This window comes from Elephantulus edwardii, unplaced genomic scaffold (assembly GCF_000299155.1).
Source record: "Elephantulus edwardii isolate Elephantulus edwardi_28Jun2011 unplaced genomic scaffold, EleEdw1.0 scaffold00044, whole genome shotgun sequence".
NCBI lineage: Eukaryota > Metazoa > Chordata > Mammalia > Macroscelidea > Macroscelididae > Elephantulus > Elephantulus edwardii.
Genome location: NW_006399794.1, coordinates 4385786 through 4403863, shown reverse-complemented (window position 1 = coordinate 4403863; position 18078 = coordinate 4385786). Strand labels below are relative to the sequence as shown.

Genomic DNA, 18078 nt, shown 5'->3' with positions numbered 1-18078 from the left:
GGTGCGGTTGGCGCAGGATAGAGCAGGGTTTAGAGCTGTTGTGCATAGGGTCGCTATGAGTCGGAAACGACTCGATGGCACATAACAACAAGAAAGTAATTCATCAAAATTCACACCTGCAGCTGGGATTTCAATTTAGACAATCTGCTATATACCCTGAACTCTTAAATATCAATTTACATCACATATCCTCACAACAAAAATTGCTGAGAAGATATCATTCCCACTCATAGCTACATATAATGGATAAATATGTACAAAGACATATATACAAATTCCATATTCCAGTAACTTTGTACAACTAAACTTTAAAGTGATGTTGCAAAAAATTCTTTAGTGGTGTTGCAAAATATTCTAATGATCCTCACTCCAAGTTTTCGTTTTCTGCTGTTAGAAAATTGAATCCTGGGCATAAATTATGTTCAAACATTTGAGGAATTTATTACTTATCAAAATCAACTACAGTGAATGAACAGGCAGCATCTGCCCAAAAACAGAGACCAAAAGACAAACAGGGGCAGGAACACTGGTGAGACAAGAACAGTAAGACCGGATAGAAACACGGGAAGTGCTAACATACTGCTGGGATAGCAGCCCTGTCACAGGACAATTTGTGTATGAGCTGTTAAATGGGAAACTAATTTTCTGTGTAATCTTTCACCTAAAATACAGTACTGTTGAAAACAAGAATAAATGTAAAATAAAAAGACCCTTAAGAATACAGAACAAGGCGAGCTCTGGTGGCCTAGTGGCAAGAAGCTACACTGCAATCCCAGAAGCAAGTGGCTCAAATCTACCAGATGCTCTGCTAGAGAAGAAGGGACAATCTCCTCCTGTACCAGTCAGATCAAATTTGGCGGTACACACAAAAAAAAGAATCATTTTTTTTTATTAAAAAAAAAAAAAAGAATACAGAACAAGAAAAGTAGCTCTGAAAAAAAAACCAAAACCCAAACAACAAAAAAAAAACCACAGAAAAGTAGCTCTGTTAAAAGTACAATACAAGACAACAAACTTACCAATTCAATTCCCTGTGGAAAAGGTGTATCATCCCAGTCCTTCTGTGGAAATCTCTGAATTATTTTCCCCAGACCTTCTCCTGGTCCTGTTAATAAAATCCAAGTGAATTGGTTACAAGGAAACAGAACTTTGGATATCATATTAACACTTGTTTCTGAATATTTGTTGAATAAATATATATAATCAAGTTTACATTTAAATGAACATAAAAATCTTCACCTTCTAAGTATATTAGTGGAATGACAAGCAATCTCTATCCCATAAATGTTAAAAAAAAATAAGTAAAACACACAAAAGCAAGGAAAATAGATGAGGCATTAAAATCTAGAGTTTCTACCACATCATGAGAATAATGTCATTTTATTCCCCAATATGTGATCTTTTCAATATTCTATACTAAAACTGAAGAATGGCTTTTTATGGAGATACAATAATTTAAATGGTAAGCATTGGCATATAAGAGCTAGATTACTTTCCGTTACACTTTTTTAAGAGTTTAACATATAGAGCAATGATAATTATATAAAATATAATTAATATGAATGATTGTATAAACCACAAATACATGTACAAAACATGTGTAGGAAACCAATAAAAAATTGTCTGAAAGAGTTTTACATGATATCATACTCTACAAGCTTCTCTGCTCACTTCGAAAGCAAGAATACTTTTTCAAACCATGTGTCTCTCTTTAGATCATGTGTCAGTGACTCATTATATTTATATCCCTCACTTTTTGCTTAATTTTGTTAAGTGTATGCATATTAAAAAATGAAACCATTTTAAAGTAACAATTTGGTGGGCATCTTAAAAACTCTCAAAGAAAATAATTTCAGTATTTTTTTGAACTAAATAATGAAAATTTTTCAATTGTGTTATATATTTTAAAATGGTCAAGAAATTTGTTCCAGGAAAATATTTTAAAAATTTTTTCAGCATTAGTATATGCTGACTAAGTCTTTTCTCCCTAACTGGAGTCAAAATTTCCAAAGACTAAAGACAGTCTTGATCAAAGCACACTATATACAACTCACTGGAATGGAAAGTCTTTCTTATTGCATATAATTCCAAAACAAACTGCTTGAAATAACAATATTATACCAGGAACCTGTTTTACTTGAACTTAGAATATCACTTCAGAGAAACTGGTTGGAGCAAACACATAATGTTAATAATAAATGAGAACTTCTGGATTTTCAGGCACGTGTGATTGAAGTTTTAATTTTAAATTTAATTTCAACAGAGTTAATTTTTTCTATTAGTGGGTAAAATTAAAATGAAGCCATATTCACAATGCAACTCCAAAGTTGTTATCCTTTATTTATAAGATCTGCTTTTTAGATAAATAATAAAATGATAATTTACTAAAATGTTATTTCACCTTTTACCCCAAAACTAATATTATAATAATCAAGCCAAAACAATCAACCAATAAATGAAGGTTCATCAAAATAAGTGGATCTAATTGTGCCTGTATTGACCAAATTTCAAAGAAGGAAGAAATAAAAGCTGTTCATTCAGTGAAAAGAAAGCATGCAGGAAATCATTTTACAAAAGGCTTTCATATTTGATCCATTTAGAAGTTAATGAAAGAAGTCTGTTTATTTCACTGAAACAAGTCTTTTTGTGGTTATTCAAAAATTTAGGTAGGAATGCAATGCGATTTTCTGATTTTCCAGTAAATCTCTTATTATTCAAAAGATTTATTTGAAACACACAAACTATTGTTTCCAAAGTTAAACTTAGCAAAAAGCCCACAGGCTTTTACAGAAATGAAAAAGAATGCATTTTAAAATTGAGCAATATACAGAATACAAGGTATAGCCCAGAAAAGAATAAACCATAGGGGTTCAAACAGATATCGAATGCCAATGTTGTTGTTATTCATGAAAGTAAAAACCACTTGGGAAAATCTACAGTCAGGAACCTCTCCAGAGTACTAAAAAAGCAGTGATGTCAGTCTAGAGACTAAGACGTATTTGATCCAGGCCATGGTCTTCGCAATTACTTGCTATGCATCAGAGAGCTGGACAATGACTAAGGATGACTGGTGGGGGGATCAATGCCTTGGGGTTGTGGTGCTGGAGAAGAGCCTTGAACATTTCTTGCACTGTCAAGAAAACAATTAAGTCTGACATGGAGAGGATGAAACCAAGTTTCTCCTTGAAGGCTAGGATTTTGAAGCTCTGTCTCACATACTTTGGGCACATGGCCAGGAGGGACTGGTACTTGGAGAAGGACATCATGCTCGGAAAGGTGGAGGGACAGAGCAAGAGAAGAAGACCCGATGAGGTGGACTGATACAGTAACTGGGGTAATGGGGAGTTGGTGTGTCAGAACCAGTGAGATTGGCAGTGAGACAGGACAGGCTTCACAGCTGCTGTGCATTGGGTCTCTACAGGTCACAGGTGACTTGACAACACATAACAGCAGTTAAAAGGGAGAAATAATCCATATGTCCATAACAAATGGACGAATTAACAAAATATGGTATATACAATCAATGAAATATTCTTTCTGCCACTAAAATAATGAATGCTTGCCATAAAAATGATAAAGCGTGGAAAAATGATACACTTGTTAAATAAGATTAAAAGTGAGCAAATATCGTATGATCACTCATACAATAAAATGTATGTAATATCTGGAATAGACAAATTCATAGTCTTCACTACCTTCTATCTTCAAGAAAGCAGGGGAATGATGAGCAATCCCCTTCTGTATGATTTACAGCCTTGGAAACCCTCTAGAGAGTTAGCTATTGACCTGGTTGTCACTCAATGGCAATGAACTGAACGAGATAACCAGGAAAACTCCTGTACCTTCAAGGCTTGCCTGAGGCAGTTCGGCAAATAAAACCATTACTGTTGTTGGATGCTATAGTCTATTTGACTCACAGCAATCGCACTGTATCACAGTATTTTCTTGGCTTTTTCTCCCATGAAACTTCTCAATGGATTTGAACTGCCAAGCTTTAGGTTAGTGACTAAGTACTTAACTATTTATGCCACCTGATATGCTACTCTCTCATAAATAACTGATAAGTTCTTTCCTTTACTCTTAATGGATGGTGTATCTATGGTATGTAAATACTAAGAATTTAACTGTGTACTAGGGGGGAGGGTTGGGAGGGGAGACAAGTACAACAATGAATGAATGGAAATCCAAAGTGTCTGTAACTTTTCACTGAAATTAATAACAAATGAAAAAAATACAAAGAAAATTAAAAAAGGATTTAACTGTGTCCCTCAAATGCATGTACTTGTCCAGTTAACTAGCCTACTAACCTAATTTTTAATAAGGTGCCCCAATAATATTTCCATGCTACAGTCTAATTTGTTCTATAGTGTCTAGGCCTAAAAATTAATTTCATATTTGTGAAAATAAAGTTTAAAAGTATATTAATTAAAATATGTAACAATTCATAAATAGAAGGGAAAAATAAATGCATAGGAAACAAATTTTTAAGCATATTGATTAAAAAGTTATGTATCATCTAAAACATGCAAATAACTACATTAATTATAATAGATATGATTATCATTAAAAACAACAGAGCTCTTAAAACAATCTTTTAGAAGAGTCTCAGCAATATGAATCCACGCTGACTCACACAGCTACTCTAAAGGACAAGGCAGAACTGCCTCTAAAGTTTTATCAAGGATATAAATCTTTATGGAAGCAGAAAATCACATGTTGAGCCACTGACCTTTCATTTAACAGCCTAGAGCTTTCATTTAACCACCAGAGCTGCTTTAAGATTCATGTTAAAATTCTTTTTCAAGATCAACAACTATGAGATACCCATCTCACCCCAGTAACAATGGCAAAGTTCAACAGAGCAGCAAACAATAAACATTGGGAAGGTTGTGGAGAAACTGGAATCTTTATTCACTGTTGGTGGGAGTGTAAAATGGATCCACCACTCTGGAAGGCAATATGGTGCTTTCTCAAAAAGGTGAAAACAGAAATACTATTTGACAAAACAATTCCATTATGAGAATATACCCTAAAGAAACCAGAACTGCTACTCAAACAGATATATGTACACCCAGGTTTACCGCTGTGTTGTTCATAATAGCAAAGAGATGGAAGTGACCTAAGTGCCCATCAACAACAAATAAAGGGATAGAGAAACTGTGGTATATTCATACAATAGAATACTATACAGAACTGAAAACCAAGAAACTCATAAAATATTAAACAAAATGGGTGACCCTGAAGCACATTATGCAGAGTGAAATATCTCAGTCAAAAAAGGACAAATACTGTATAATGCCACTGTTCTAAAACAGGACTGACATGGGGGTTGGGAGGGAAATGTAGAAAAGAGAGGATAAATAATGAACACTGCATTTAAATGGATTAGAGAAAGAACTGTCTAAAAGAAATATATTAGGTATTATCTGCATGACAACAGTCCAGAATAAGAGGTGACAGCAAAGTGAAGGGGGGGAGGAAATGTTCAACAATGAAAGAATCTTTTTATTTTTTTTTAAGTTTTTTTTTTATTTTATTATTTTTGTGTGCGTGTACCGTCAAATCAGATCTGACTGGTACAGGAGGAGATTGCCCCTCCTTCCCCGGCAGAGCATCTGGTGGATTCGAACTGTGCACCTCTGGGATTGTAGTTGCAGCTTCTTGCCACTAGGCCACCAGAGCTCCCGGAAAGAATCTTTTTAAAGAGAAAAGCAAACTGGGGGAAAGGGATAGGGAAGAAAATGTGCAAAAATGAATGAATGGAAATCCAAGTTTTCTTTAAACTTTCATTAAAATATCAATTAAAATTTAAAAAGAAGAAGTCCTTTTTGAGTTTTAATTAAATATTTATAAATCCTAACTTCCAAATCCACTAAGTCAGGAATGTTTAACGTTTTTGAAAAAGTTTACAAGTGGCCTTCCAAATCAAAACAAATTATTTTCACTTGCCTACATCAACAGAAGAATAAGAAAAAGTCTCAGAAATAAAGGAGATGGAAAATATTATTCAGTTAAGTGTCTCTTCACCATAAGAACAGAAACTCTGGATGATCTCTAGTTGCCATTACTAAGTGTTTTGATCAAAATTCTATAAAAGAATCCTGGTCACATGGGAGGAAATGTAGAACATATTTTCAAATTCTCATGGTATCAATTATTTCCCAGAGGCACAAAAGTCAACGAACTATTACACAGAGATCATCTTTAAACCGTAAACCAAACTATCCCAGATGTAGATTTATCATCAAATAATAGGTTAGCTTAAATAGTAAAAGATGTCTGCCTTGAGCATTACACTCTTAATAATCTAAATGGGATTATACTGACAATGACAATTTGAAAGATTAGACAGGAACCTCAGAGGGCAGAGAGTTTCTAATATAGAGAGAAAACAACTCAGAAAAAGAGGGTAAAAATAGTTGAACAAGTCAAAGAATTAATTAAGGTAACTGAATTGTACACATGTTGTTAGGTGTCATCAACTCAACGACATCTCCTAGTGACACTATGAACAGTAGATCTGAACTATGCCCTATTCCCAATATCCTCATAGCCTCCGCCATGCTTAAGCTTCTAGTGATAGTCACTGTGCCAGCCCATCCTGTTGAGGGTCTTCCGATCTTTCTGACCCTTCACTTTCCCAGCTGATGTCTTTTTTATAAGGACTGACCCCCTTCTTACATGTCCAAATTAGATGAGATGAAGTTTTAGCATCCTTGCCGTTAGGGCACACACTGTTTGCACTTCCTTCAAAGACAAATTTTCTTGTTCTTTTGTCAGTCTGTGGGCCATTCAATATTCTTCTCCAACACCACAATTCAAACCTGTGTTATGCAGATGACACAGTGCTGCTTTCAAAAAGTGAAGAAAACTTGAGGCATCAACTGCAAAAGATCAAAGACTACAGTCTTCAATGTGGATTATATCTCAACATCTAGAAAACAAAAGTCCTCATCCACTGGAGCAAGAGGTAACATTATGGCACACAGAAAAAAATTGAAGTTGTCAAAGATTTCATTTTTACTTGGATCCATAGTCAACAAACATGGCAGCAGCAGTGAAGAAATCAAAACATGTGTTGTAGTTGGAAAAACTGATATCAAGGACCTCTCCGAAGTGCTAAAGATTATGGTGCACTGGGATTCAAGTCAGGGTATTTTCGTTGCTTTGTATACATCTGAAAGTTTAAATATTAATAAGGAAGATAAAAGAAGAATTGATGCCTGTGGGCTCCTTAAGTACAGCAAATATGGAGCTCTCTTCCAATTAGCTGGCCAGGTAGTTGTCTTCTAAATTTCCTGGCGTAAACTGATGAGCAAGTGCAGGTCTGCATCTGTTTCCTGAAACATGTCAATTGGTATTGAATCATGCAGGAAGCACCAAAGGATGGAATGAATAAAGTCATAGTACACACACACACACAAAAAAAGCTTGTCAACATGATAGCATCTCAGGAAGTATATGATCAAGAACCAAAGCCCCCAAAGAGTTCAAGCTTCACCAAAGTCGTTGGCAAAATTAAGGTCCCAGGAATTGATGGAATATTAATTGAGGGTTTTTTTAAGAAATTGTACATGCAGAGTCAGTTGAATTAGTTTGTTTATGATGTGTATATCATCAATAACAACAAAATAAATAACTCAATAAATTACTAGAATTTTAACCACTGCCTTGGTTACTTAGTTCTGCTGGGACAAATATATCACAAATGGATGTCATTAACAAACAGAAAATTATCATCTTATAGTTTAGAATGCTCAACTGTCCAAATTCAGCATGCCAACACGAGGAAATGGTTTTCTGTCTCTCTTCTAGGGGAAGGTCCATGTCTCCTTCAGCATCTGTGTGCCAATTATTCCTTGAAGATATCCATGTGTCTTGGCTTTCCCTGTGTTAAGGAGCTTCCCAGCTCAGAGGCGTGGGTCCAAAAAGACCCATTTTATTCCTAGCCATTCTTTCCTGTTTTGTTTTTTAATTTATTTATTTTGTTAGTTTTGGGGTTTTTTTCAGTCACATTGTATTTCTCAGAATCATTCCCATACAGTGTCTTATAAAATTAATCACCATTGATCTATGCCCACTGTTACCCCATCTTTTCAGATCCCTACTGGATCTTTCCTAATTTCATTCCCTCCTTCCACCCATCAAACTCTGCAACACTGTCATTTCCCCCCCTCTCTCCACCCTCAGTGTCCCTGCCCCTTCACCTCCCCTCTATGGACAGTTGCATACATCTTACTAGTTATTCACATCTAACTAGTTACTGTTTTTATAATAATGGTCTTATGCAATATTTGTCCTTAAGAGTCTTAATTAGTTCACTCAGCATAATGCTTACTAGCCTCTACCAAGTTACATAGTATTTTTAAAATCACTATACCTGACTACTGTGTAGTATTCCATTGTGTGAATATACCACAGTTTCTCAATTTGGTCGTTTGTTGACATTTGGGCTGTTTCCATGTTCATGCTATTGTGAATAAAACTACTATGAACCCTGGTGTACAAATCTTCATTTGTATCTCAGTTCTGTTCTCCTCAAGGTTGTTGCTATGTGACATTGAGTCATTTATGACTCATAGCGACCCTATGTACAAAAGCCCCAAACTCTGCTCTGCCCTGTGCCAATCGCACTGTCTCTAATACACCCATCCGAATTACCTCAGTCACTGAATCAATCCACCTCATCGAGGGCCTTCCCTCTTGTACCGTCCCTCTGCCCTCCCAAGCATGATGTCCCTCTCCAAGGACTGGTCCCTCCTTACAACACGTCCAAAGTATGTCAGATGAAGCCTCAGAATCCTTGCCTCCAAGGAGCAGCCCGGTTTAACCCTCTCCAGGATGAATCTGTTTGTTTTCTTAGCAGTCCATGGTACTCTCAATACTCTTCTCCTGCACCACAGCTCAAAGGAATCAATTCTCCTTCTATCATCCCTAGTCATTGTCCAACTCTCTGACGTATAACAAGTAATTACAAAGACCATGGCCTGTATCAGACGCACCTTAGTCTCCAGAGAGACACCGTCTCTCTTCTGTACTTTAGAAAGGTCCCTTACAGTAGACTTTCCCATCTGAATACGTCTTTTAATTTCCTGGCTGCTGGTGCCAAGACTGTTGACTACGGAGCCAAGCAAACTAAAGCTGTGAACAATCTCAGTCTCTTCACCATCCATCCTGATGCTGCCAGTTGCTGCAGTGGTGAGAATCTTGGTCTTCTTGATATTGAGCCTCAATCTATATTGTAGGCTGCAGTCCTTGACCCTCTACAGCAAGCATTTCAGGTTCAGTTTCAGCAAGTAGGGTGTGTCATCTGCATAATGCAGACTGTTGATAGATCTTCCACCAATCTTGACACCACATTTTTCCTCATAGAGCCCAGCCTCCCAGATAATCTGTTCTGCATACAGGTTGAAAAGGTATGGAGACAGGACACATCCCTGGCGTGCGTCCTTCCCAATTTTGAACCATGCAGTATTTCCTTACTCTGTTCTGACGACTGCCTCTTTGTCCAAGTATACCTTTACTTCTCAGGGTAGCAGCAGAAAAGCTGGATCATATGGAATTTCTTTGTTCAGCTTCCTAAGAAAATGTCAAACTGCCTTCCACAGTGCTTTGTCCCATGCTTCACTGGTGATACAGCAGCCCCCCTTTTCTACAAGCTTTCTCTTATCTTTTCTCTCCCAAGAGATAAAAGGTATTACAGGTCACCACTTAGAACCCAAGGAAACTCCACTTTCATCAGACCAGGACTGTAACCCAATTAGACTGTTGCATCTCACCCTAATCCCCTCAAAAGTGATTGTCTGATTACATCTCTGAACACACTGCATTGTAGAGGATAACTGTATAATTACCTAACTGCTTCTAATCCTACCTAATTAACATCAATGAGGTTATAATTTATAACATGTAGGAGAATGCATTATACTGAGAATCAGGACCTAGCCAACTTGACAAATATTTGGGGGGAACATAAGTCAATCCATGGAACCCTACTACTGTGATTATAAGCCTTGGTAATACAAAGTTTAAGACTGCTAACCAAAAAGCTGGCCTCTTCAATCCACCAGCAGAGATAAAGAGTAATCTGCTCCAAAGGAAAAAAGAGTAATCCGTTGCAGTAAAGAATTCATTTTAGGAAAACTCTATGGGGTAGTTCTTCACTGCTCGATATGACCTGTAATTATCTGAATCAGCACCACAACAAGATAAAGGTAAACAACTCAATTGCAAAATGGACATAGGATATGAACAGACACTTCAACAAAGAAGACATTCAGATGGCGCACACATGAAGAAATGTTTAAAACCCCTTGCTCCCAGAGAGATGCAAATCAAAACAATTATGAGATATCAACTCATGCCAAAATTCAACAGAACAGCAAATAAAAAATGCTGCTGAGGTTGTGGAGAAATTGGAATCCTTATTCTGTTAGTGGGAGTGTAAAATGGTGCAACCACTATGGAAGGCAGTATGGCAATGTCTCAAAAGTTGGAAATAGAAATACTATTTGACCCAGCAATTCCACTACTGTGACTATACCCTAAAGAAACCACAACTGCCACCCAAGCAGACATATGCACATCCATATTTACTGCTGCTTTGTTCACAATAGTAAAGAGTTAGAAACAAGCCAAGAGTTCATCAACAAACGAATGGATAGAGAAGCTTTGGTATATTAATACAATGGAATACTATAAAGCATTGAAAAGAGGAGATAAATAATGCACACTGGACTGAGACAGACGAGGGAAAGAACTGACATTGTTGCTCTTCATCCTCTGGAGACGTCCCTGAAAAAAGACTTTGCCAATGTAACTCGTCTTTTGATTTCCTGGCTGCTGGTACCAAGAGTGTTGATTTTAGAGCCAAGCAAACAAAAGCTGTCAACACATTGTCACACACTTTTTAAATTGATGACCGTTCTTAGAAACACATTTGCCGTCATTTGTGGTAACGTTTAACAATCTCAATATCTTCATCGTCCATCATGGTGCTTCCAATTGACCCAGTAGTGAGAATCTTTGTTTTCTTGATATTGAGCTTCAATCTATACTGAAGGCTGTAATCCTAGACCTTCTGCAGAAAGTGCTTCAAGTCCTCAGTTTCAGAAACAAGGTTGTGTCAACTGCATAATGAAAGCCTGTTGATGAGTCTTCCTCCAATCCTGATGCCACATTCCTCCTCATAGAGCCCTATCTCCCAGATGATCCATTCCGCATAAAGATTGAAAAGGTATACAAACTGGACACATTTCTGACGTATACCTTTCCCAATTTTAAACCATGCTGTGTTTGCTTGCTCTGTTCTGACAACTACCTCCTGGTCCAAGTATAGATTTTGCTTAAACACAATCAAGTGTTCCGGGTTCCCGTTCTTCTCAGAGTCAGCGACAGTTTGTTGTGATCCACACAGTCAAATGGCTCTGCATAGTCAATGAAACACAGACATTCCTCTGGTACTCTCTGCTTTCAGCCAAGATCCATCTAACATTACCTATAATATCCCTAGTACCACAGCATCTTCTAAATCCAGCCTGCACATCTGGGAAGTTCTCTGTTGATGTGCTGTTTCAACTGTTTTGGGATCATTTCTAACAGAATATTGCTTGCATGTGATATTAATGATTATTGTTTGATAATTTCCACATTCTGTCAGGTCATATTTCTTTGGAATAGTAATAAATATGGATCTCTTCCAGTCAGCTGGACAGGTGGTTGTCCTCCAGATTTCCTGGCACAACTTGGTGAGCACATCCAGGGCAGCATCTGTTTGTTGAAATATGTCAACTGGTATGCTGTCAGTTCCTGGGGCTTTGCCAGTTCCTTCAGAGGAGACTGAACTTCCTTCTTCACAACAGGCTTTTCCTCATGCGTTGTTTCATGAAATTCTCCTGTGTCAGCCAATACCTTTTAGAACAATGATTCTGTATACCCTTTTAATGCTTCCTGGATCATTTAATATTTCTCCCAAAGCATCCTTAGGTATTGCAACTTGAGGCTTGAAATTGTTCTTCAGGATATTTTAAAAAGATTAGGAACTGAGATAAAGCAGAACCAGGATAAAAAAAAAGACAAAGAATGAAGAAACACCAAGGGTACAGAAAATAAGAATTTTCCTAGTATGCATAGAGGGAAAGCCCTTCCCTAGAGCTGTTGTAGAAACCCTGGATTATGTATAAGTATTCTAACCAAAAAATTTGGTGGTTCAAGTTCACTAGCACCTCAGGGGAAATAAGTGAGGCAGTCTGCTTCCTTAAAGATTTACAGCCTTGGATTCTTATAGTAGTTACATTGTGTCCTATGGCGTCAATATAAATCAAAATCAACTCTCTACAGTTTGGCTTTGCTTTTAGAGCTATTTACTGTTGCTGTTATTGTTGCTGTTAGGTATCCATGAGTAGGTTCAAACGTGTAATAGTCCTATATACAACCAAAGTCCTACCAGTTCTGCACATTCCTCCTTATTGTTGCTAGTGCTCAAATCCATTACCTCAAAAGACTACAGCTTTTGGACTGACACTCTACCAAACATGATTTCTTTCTCCAGGGACTGATTCCTCTGATAACATGTCCAACGTTGTTGTTATTGTTAGATACCGTCAAGTAGACTACAACTCATAGCGACCTTATGAACAAAAGATCTGAACCCAGTCCTGTCCTGTGCCATCCTCACACTTCTTACATGAACCCACTGCAGCAGTCACCATGTCAAACCACCTGGTTGAGGGTCTTCTTCTCTTTTGTCAACCCTCTACCCTTCCCAACATCATGTCCCTCTCCAAGGATTAGCACGTCATAGCAACATTTGCAAAGTATATGAGGGAAAGCCTCATCATTCTTGCCTCCAAAGAGCATTATGGCTGCACCAACTCCAAGAAACATCTATTAATTCTCTTGGCTGTCCATGGGATGTTCAGTGCTCTTCTTCAACACCACAGTTCAAAGGCATCAATCCTTCTTCTGTCATCCCTATTCATTATCTAGGTCTGGGATGCATACCTACTAATTGGAAAGACAAAGTCACCATCCTTGCTTCTAAGGAGCATTCTGGCTATAATTCTTTCAGGAGAGATTTGTTTATTTGTTATTATGTGCTGTCAATTAGGAATCAACCAATTGCTCACCATCCAGTGAGTTTTCAGAGGCAGTCAATCACGTGGGAGTAGACTGCCCAACCTTCTCCTGCGGAGTAGCTGGTGGATTCAAACCACCTACCTTCAGGATTTTAGCATAGTTTCTTACTGCTAGGTTATCAGAGCTCCCTTCTGTTTATTTAGTTCAAGGTATTTTTCTCTGCTAACAAGTTAATTCAAAGGCAACATTCTTCTTCAGTCTTCCTTAACCACTGCCCAGTTTTCACATGCAATGTGATGACTGATAAGACTATACCTTGGGCCAGACAGACATTAGTGTTCAAAGTGACATTTTTATTTTGAAGATTTTAAAGAAGTTTTTTGCAGTAGATTTACCCTATGAACTAGGTCCTTTACTTAGTCCTATTGTTTTCATATTAATGAAATCCTTGATAACTTCAATCTTTTCTCCACTTACTATGATGTTGCTTATTGTTCCTATTGTCAGAACTTTGTTTTCTTGATGAGATTTAGCCTATTCTAGAAGATGCAGGGGTTTTATCTACATCAATAATTGCTTACTATAAAGTCCAAGGTTTTTGTTGTTTTTCTTTTTTTCTCTGTTCTCCATCTCAGCACTTGCTGGTTTTACTTATATGTATTTATTACAATGTCAAATGATTTTCTTTTTTCTGTTCACCTGAATTTTTTGTTTATTTTGATCTGTTCATCCCATCAGGTTATAAACTCTACGAGCGTAAGAATCATGCTTTACTGGTTGGCTCTGGTCCCTGTGATCCCATAACCTGGTTAATAACAAACCCCGTGTCACTGACATGATTTCTTTTTTTTTTTTTTTTTTTTTAATTATTTTGTGTGCGTGTACCGTCAAATCAGATCTGACTGGTACAGGAGGATATTGCGCCTCCTTCTCCGGCAGAGCGTCTGGTGGATTCGAACCGTGTTCCTCTGAGATTGCAGTACAATTTCTTGCCACTAGGCCACCAGAGCTCCCACTGACATGATTTCTAATCACAGAGACCCTCCACTGCATTTCTGAGGCTGCAGATCTCTGTGGGAGGAGACTTCGTATTTCTCCTCTGAAGTGGCCATTAGATTCAAAGAACTGACATTTTGATTAGCAGTTCAACATGTTACATACCACACTTCTGGGCTGCTTCTAGTTGTTAGGTTGATGTCAACATGAGCACAATTCAGAGAAACCCTGTGAACAAACTATCTGAATACCGTCCTATGGCATTCATGTCATACAATCTCTAACACACTCGAGCCCATTGACACAGTCATTGTGTTAAGTGACCTGGTTGAGGGTAAGTCCAAGATTTTTATTTATTTGCTTGTTGTTGTTGTTGTTGTTATATGCCGTCGAGTCACTTGTGACTCATAGAGACCCTATGTACAGCAGGCCTAAACTCTGCTCTGTCCTGTGCCAATCGCACCGTCTCCGATACATCCATCCCAATTATCCCAGTCACTGAATCAATCCACCTCATAGAGGGCCTTCCCCTCCTGTGCTGTCCCTCCACCCTCCCAAGCATGATGTCCTTCTCCAAGGACTGGCTCCTCCTTACAACATGTCCAAAGTATGTTAGACGGAGCCTCAGAATCCTTGCCTCCAAGGAGCCGCCCAGTTTGACCCTTTCCAGGATGAATCTGTTTGTTTTCCTAGCAGTCCATGGTACCCTCAATACTCTTCTCCAGCACCACAGCTCAAAGGTATCAATTTTCCTTCTATCCTCCTTAATCACTGTCCAACTCTCTGATGCATAGCAAATGATTGCAAAGACCATGGCCTGTATCAGACGCACCTTAGTCTCCAGAGAGACAGCATTGCTCTTCAGTACTTTGGTGAGGTCCCTAATAGCAGACTTTCCCATAGCAATATGTCTTTTCATTTCCTGGCTACTGGTGTCAAGAGTTTTGACTGTGGAACCAAGCAAACTAAAGCTGTATGGTGAAAGGATACAACCCTAGATGGCCTAGCAGCCATCTTTCAAATGTCCTATTACAGATAGGTTAGTACACCAGCATTGCATCCAGTCATTAGAACAGACCAATAGTTATTTTGTCAATTTCTGTAGCTTTATTTTTCACCCACGCCTACAATTCAGCTTAACTTTTTCCTTCAATACCATCAGTTCTTGAGCCCCTTGAAATGGCTGAACATCAACCAATTCTTACTGGTACAATAATTATGGATATTCTGTCCATCTTCTATCGATGCTTGTGGCATTCAATATTTTCCCCATAAAATCCTTCACTAATACAGCTCTAAGTGTAAATACATGTATTTGTGTAACTTACATGCATGTGTGTGTGTGTGTGTGTGTGTGTGTGTGTGTGTGTAGAGAGAGAAAGAGAGAGAGACTGATAGATAGTGATAATTGATATAAAACTTTTTTCCACATTTCTTGGTAATTATACTTTGTCTTCTCAGGATGCCTTTTGAAAGATATTATTTAGTTCATTCACTGCATCATTTTTTTCCTTTTGTTTTATCTACTCTAAGTGCAAGAATAAGTTTCTGAGTTTCTTCTAACATAGACTTGGGTCTTTTCTTTCTTTCTTGTCTTTTTAATTAACTTTTACTTTCTTCATATATGCTGTCCCTACTAGCACTCCACAACTCATCTGGAATAATCTTCACTCATTAGTAGTTAATGTGCCAAATCTATTAAGTTGACCTCTAAATTCAGGTAGGATATATTTAAGGTCAGGAATGCATCCTGTCTCCATACCTTCTGAATCCATATGCATATCATTCAGGAGGCTGGGTTTTATGAGGAGGAATGTGGCGTCAGGACTGGAGGAAGACTCATCAACAACCTACGTTATGCAGATGACACAACCTTGCTTGCTGAAACTAAGGAGTACTTGAAACACTTGCTACAGAAGGTCAAGGACTGTAGACTTCAACATGGTTTGAAGCTCAACATCAAGAAGAGTAAGATTCTAACCACTGGGCCAACTGGCAGCACCATGATGGGTGGAAAAAAGATTGAGGCTGTTAACAGTTACATCTTGCTTAGCTTTCCACATTCAACGCTCTTGGTATCAGCAGTCAAGAAATCAAAATACAGCTTGGATTAGGTAAATGCTGTCAGGGACCTTTCTAGAGTACTGAGAAACAATGATGGCACTCTACAGACTAAGGTGTGCCTGATCCAGACCATGGTCTTAGCAATTACTTGAAATGCATCAGAGAGCTGGAGAATGACTAAGAGTGACAGAAGAGAATCAATGCCTTTGAATTGTGGTGTTGGAGAAGAGTCTTGAACATACCATGGACTGCCAAGAAAACAAACAGATCTTGGACAGGTTAAACCAAGCTTATCCTTGGAGGCTAGGATTTTGAAGCTGCGTCTCACATACTTAGGGCATGTGGCCAGGAGGGACTGATCCTTGGAGAAGTATATCATGTGGAGGGACAGGGCAGGAGAGGAATACCCCAGATAAGATGGATCAATATAGTAACTAGGGAAATAAGGGTAGGTATATCAGAGTCAATTCAGAACAGTTATATATAGGATCACTGTGACTTGCAGGCAACTCGACAGCACATAACAACAACCACCACCTATCTAAGGCCATGTTTTAGCTCTCATGAACTTGTTTTCACATTAATCAACTTGAGCATGTACATGAGTATAAAGTTTGTTTTCAATATGGGTTTTGTTTTTTGTTTGTTTGTTTGTTTTTTCAGATTATTTGGATGACTGAAAAATGTGAATAAGTGGAAATATGCAAATGGGACATGTTAGCTTATCCACAAGGTATTGGCTATATACCATTCCACAAGGAGATTAGCCAGTCTCCTACAAGAGGATTAGCTAGTCTTACTAGTAAATTGAGTGACTCGAACCAAAAGAATAAGAATCCTACTCAGCTAGAGAAGAAAGAGACTTTCCCCAATCCATGAAGAGGAGGCAGGAAAATGCAGACATACTTTTGGGCGATAGCAGCAGTCATGGCTGAACTGGAAAATTAACATGATATGGAAGTTGAGGCAGGTGCGGGGGGTCAGGGGAACCTTGAGAACACTTAGAGCCACAAGTCTCAAGACTCAGGTGCCTGCATGCGAATTTCAGGAGCTGTCTTGACTGTATTCTGTTATTAATCTGGATTATAACTTTTTCATTCCTTCAGTAAGGTTCTGTGTGGTCTGTGAGCTATCACTTCAGGTTTTGGACACAGCAAAGCAATAAGACTGGTGTTGAGAACAGTGAAAAGAGGCATGGAAATGAGGGGGATATGTCTGACTCATGTGTTACTGATGCTGTGGACCCCTATACAAACAAGCTAACATCCTCATCCACAAGTGATTCTATAACTACTTATTGAAAAGTACTGTATCTTCTGAAAGTAAAATGTCATTTCCACTTCCAATCAAACTTTATTCAAAAATCTTTCTATTTCTCAAAACATCACTACATTAAAGACTTCAACAGTAATTTCAGATCTACTGGGGAAAAAACTCAAAATATACTTGTCCTACAGTTGATATCTTTGAACCACTTCCAGAAAGTCTTCAAAGATATACATACACCACTGTGTCATGTTCTGAAAAGAATATGCTCTTAATCAAAGATTCTAACTTCTCTAAGCCTCAGTCTAACACACACAGTGTGATCATAAATCACTCCTGCCTTTAAAATTCCATCCATGGTAAATAAATCATAAAAAAAAACCTTGTGAAATACGTTTATCAACCACTAAATGGCTATAAACTATGACTAATGGTTGAAAAAGTGATTAAGATCTCCTCACTAGGAAAATTCTATCAATTTAAGTTTTAATAACTTTCTGCTAGTAAGTAACTCCAGGCTACTGACAAAACCTTCTATGATATATCCCAGCAGATTTCTTTCCGGCATTTTTGAAGTCATTTTAAATCAAATGGAGTATCATAAAGACATGCTAATTGATAAATCACCATTCTTAGATTTAAGAAGGAGTTGAGAAAGTGGTGAGAGAATGAACA

The 18078-nt window shown here is 37.8% G+C and overlaps 1 protein-coding gene across 1 annotated transcript in view; it reads right to left on the bottom strand.

The window, feature by feature from the left end:
- SBF2 (SET binding factor 2) overlaps positions 1-18078 on the bottom strand; it is a 510367-nt gene that overhangs the window by 418198 nt on the left and 74091 nt on the right. The window contains exon 2 of the mRNA XM_006885420.1: positions 1020-1099. Within this exon, the coding sequence (XP_006885482.1) occupies positions 1020-1099 (80 nt within the window). The remainder of the gene's footprint in view (positions 1-1019; positions 1100-18078) is intronic.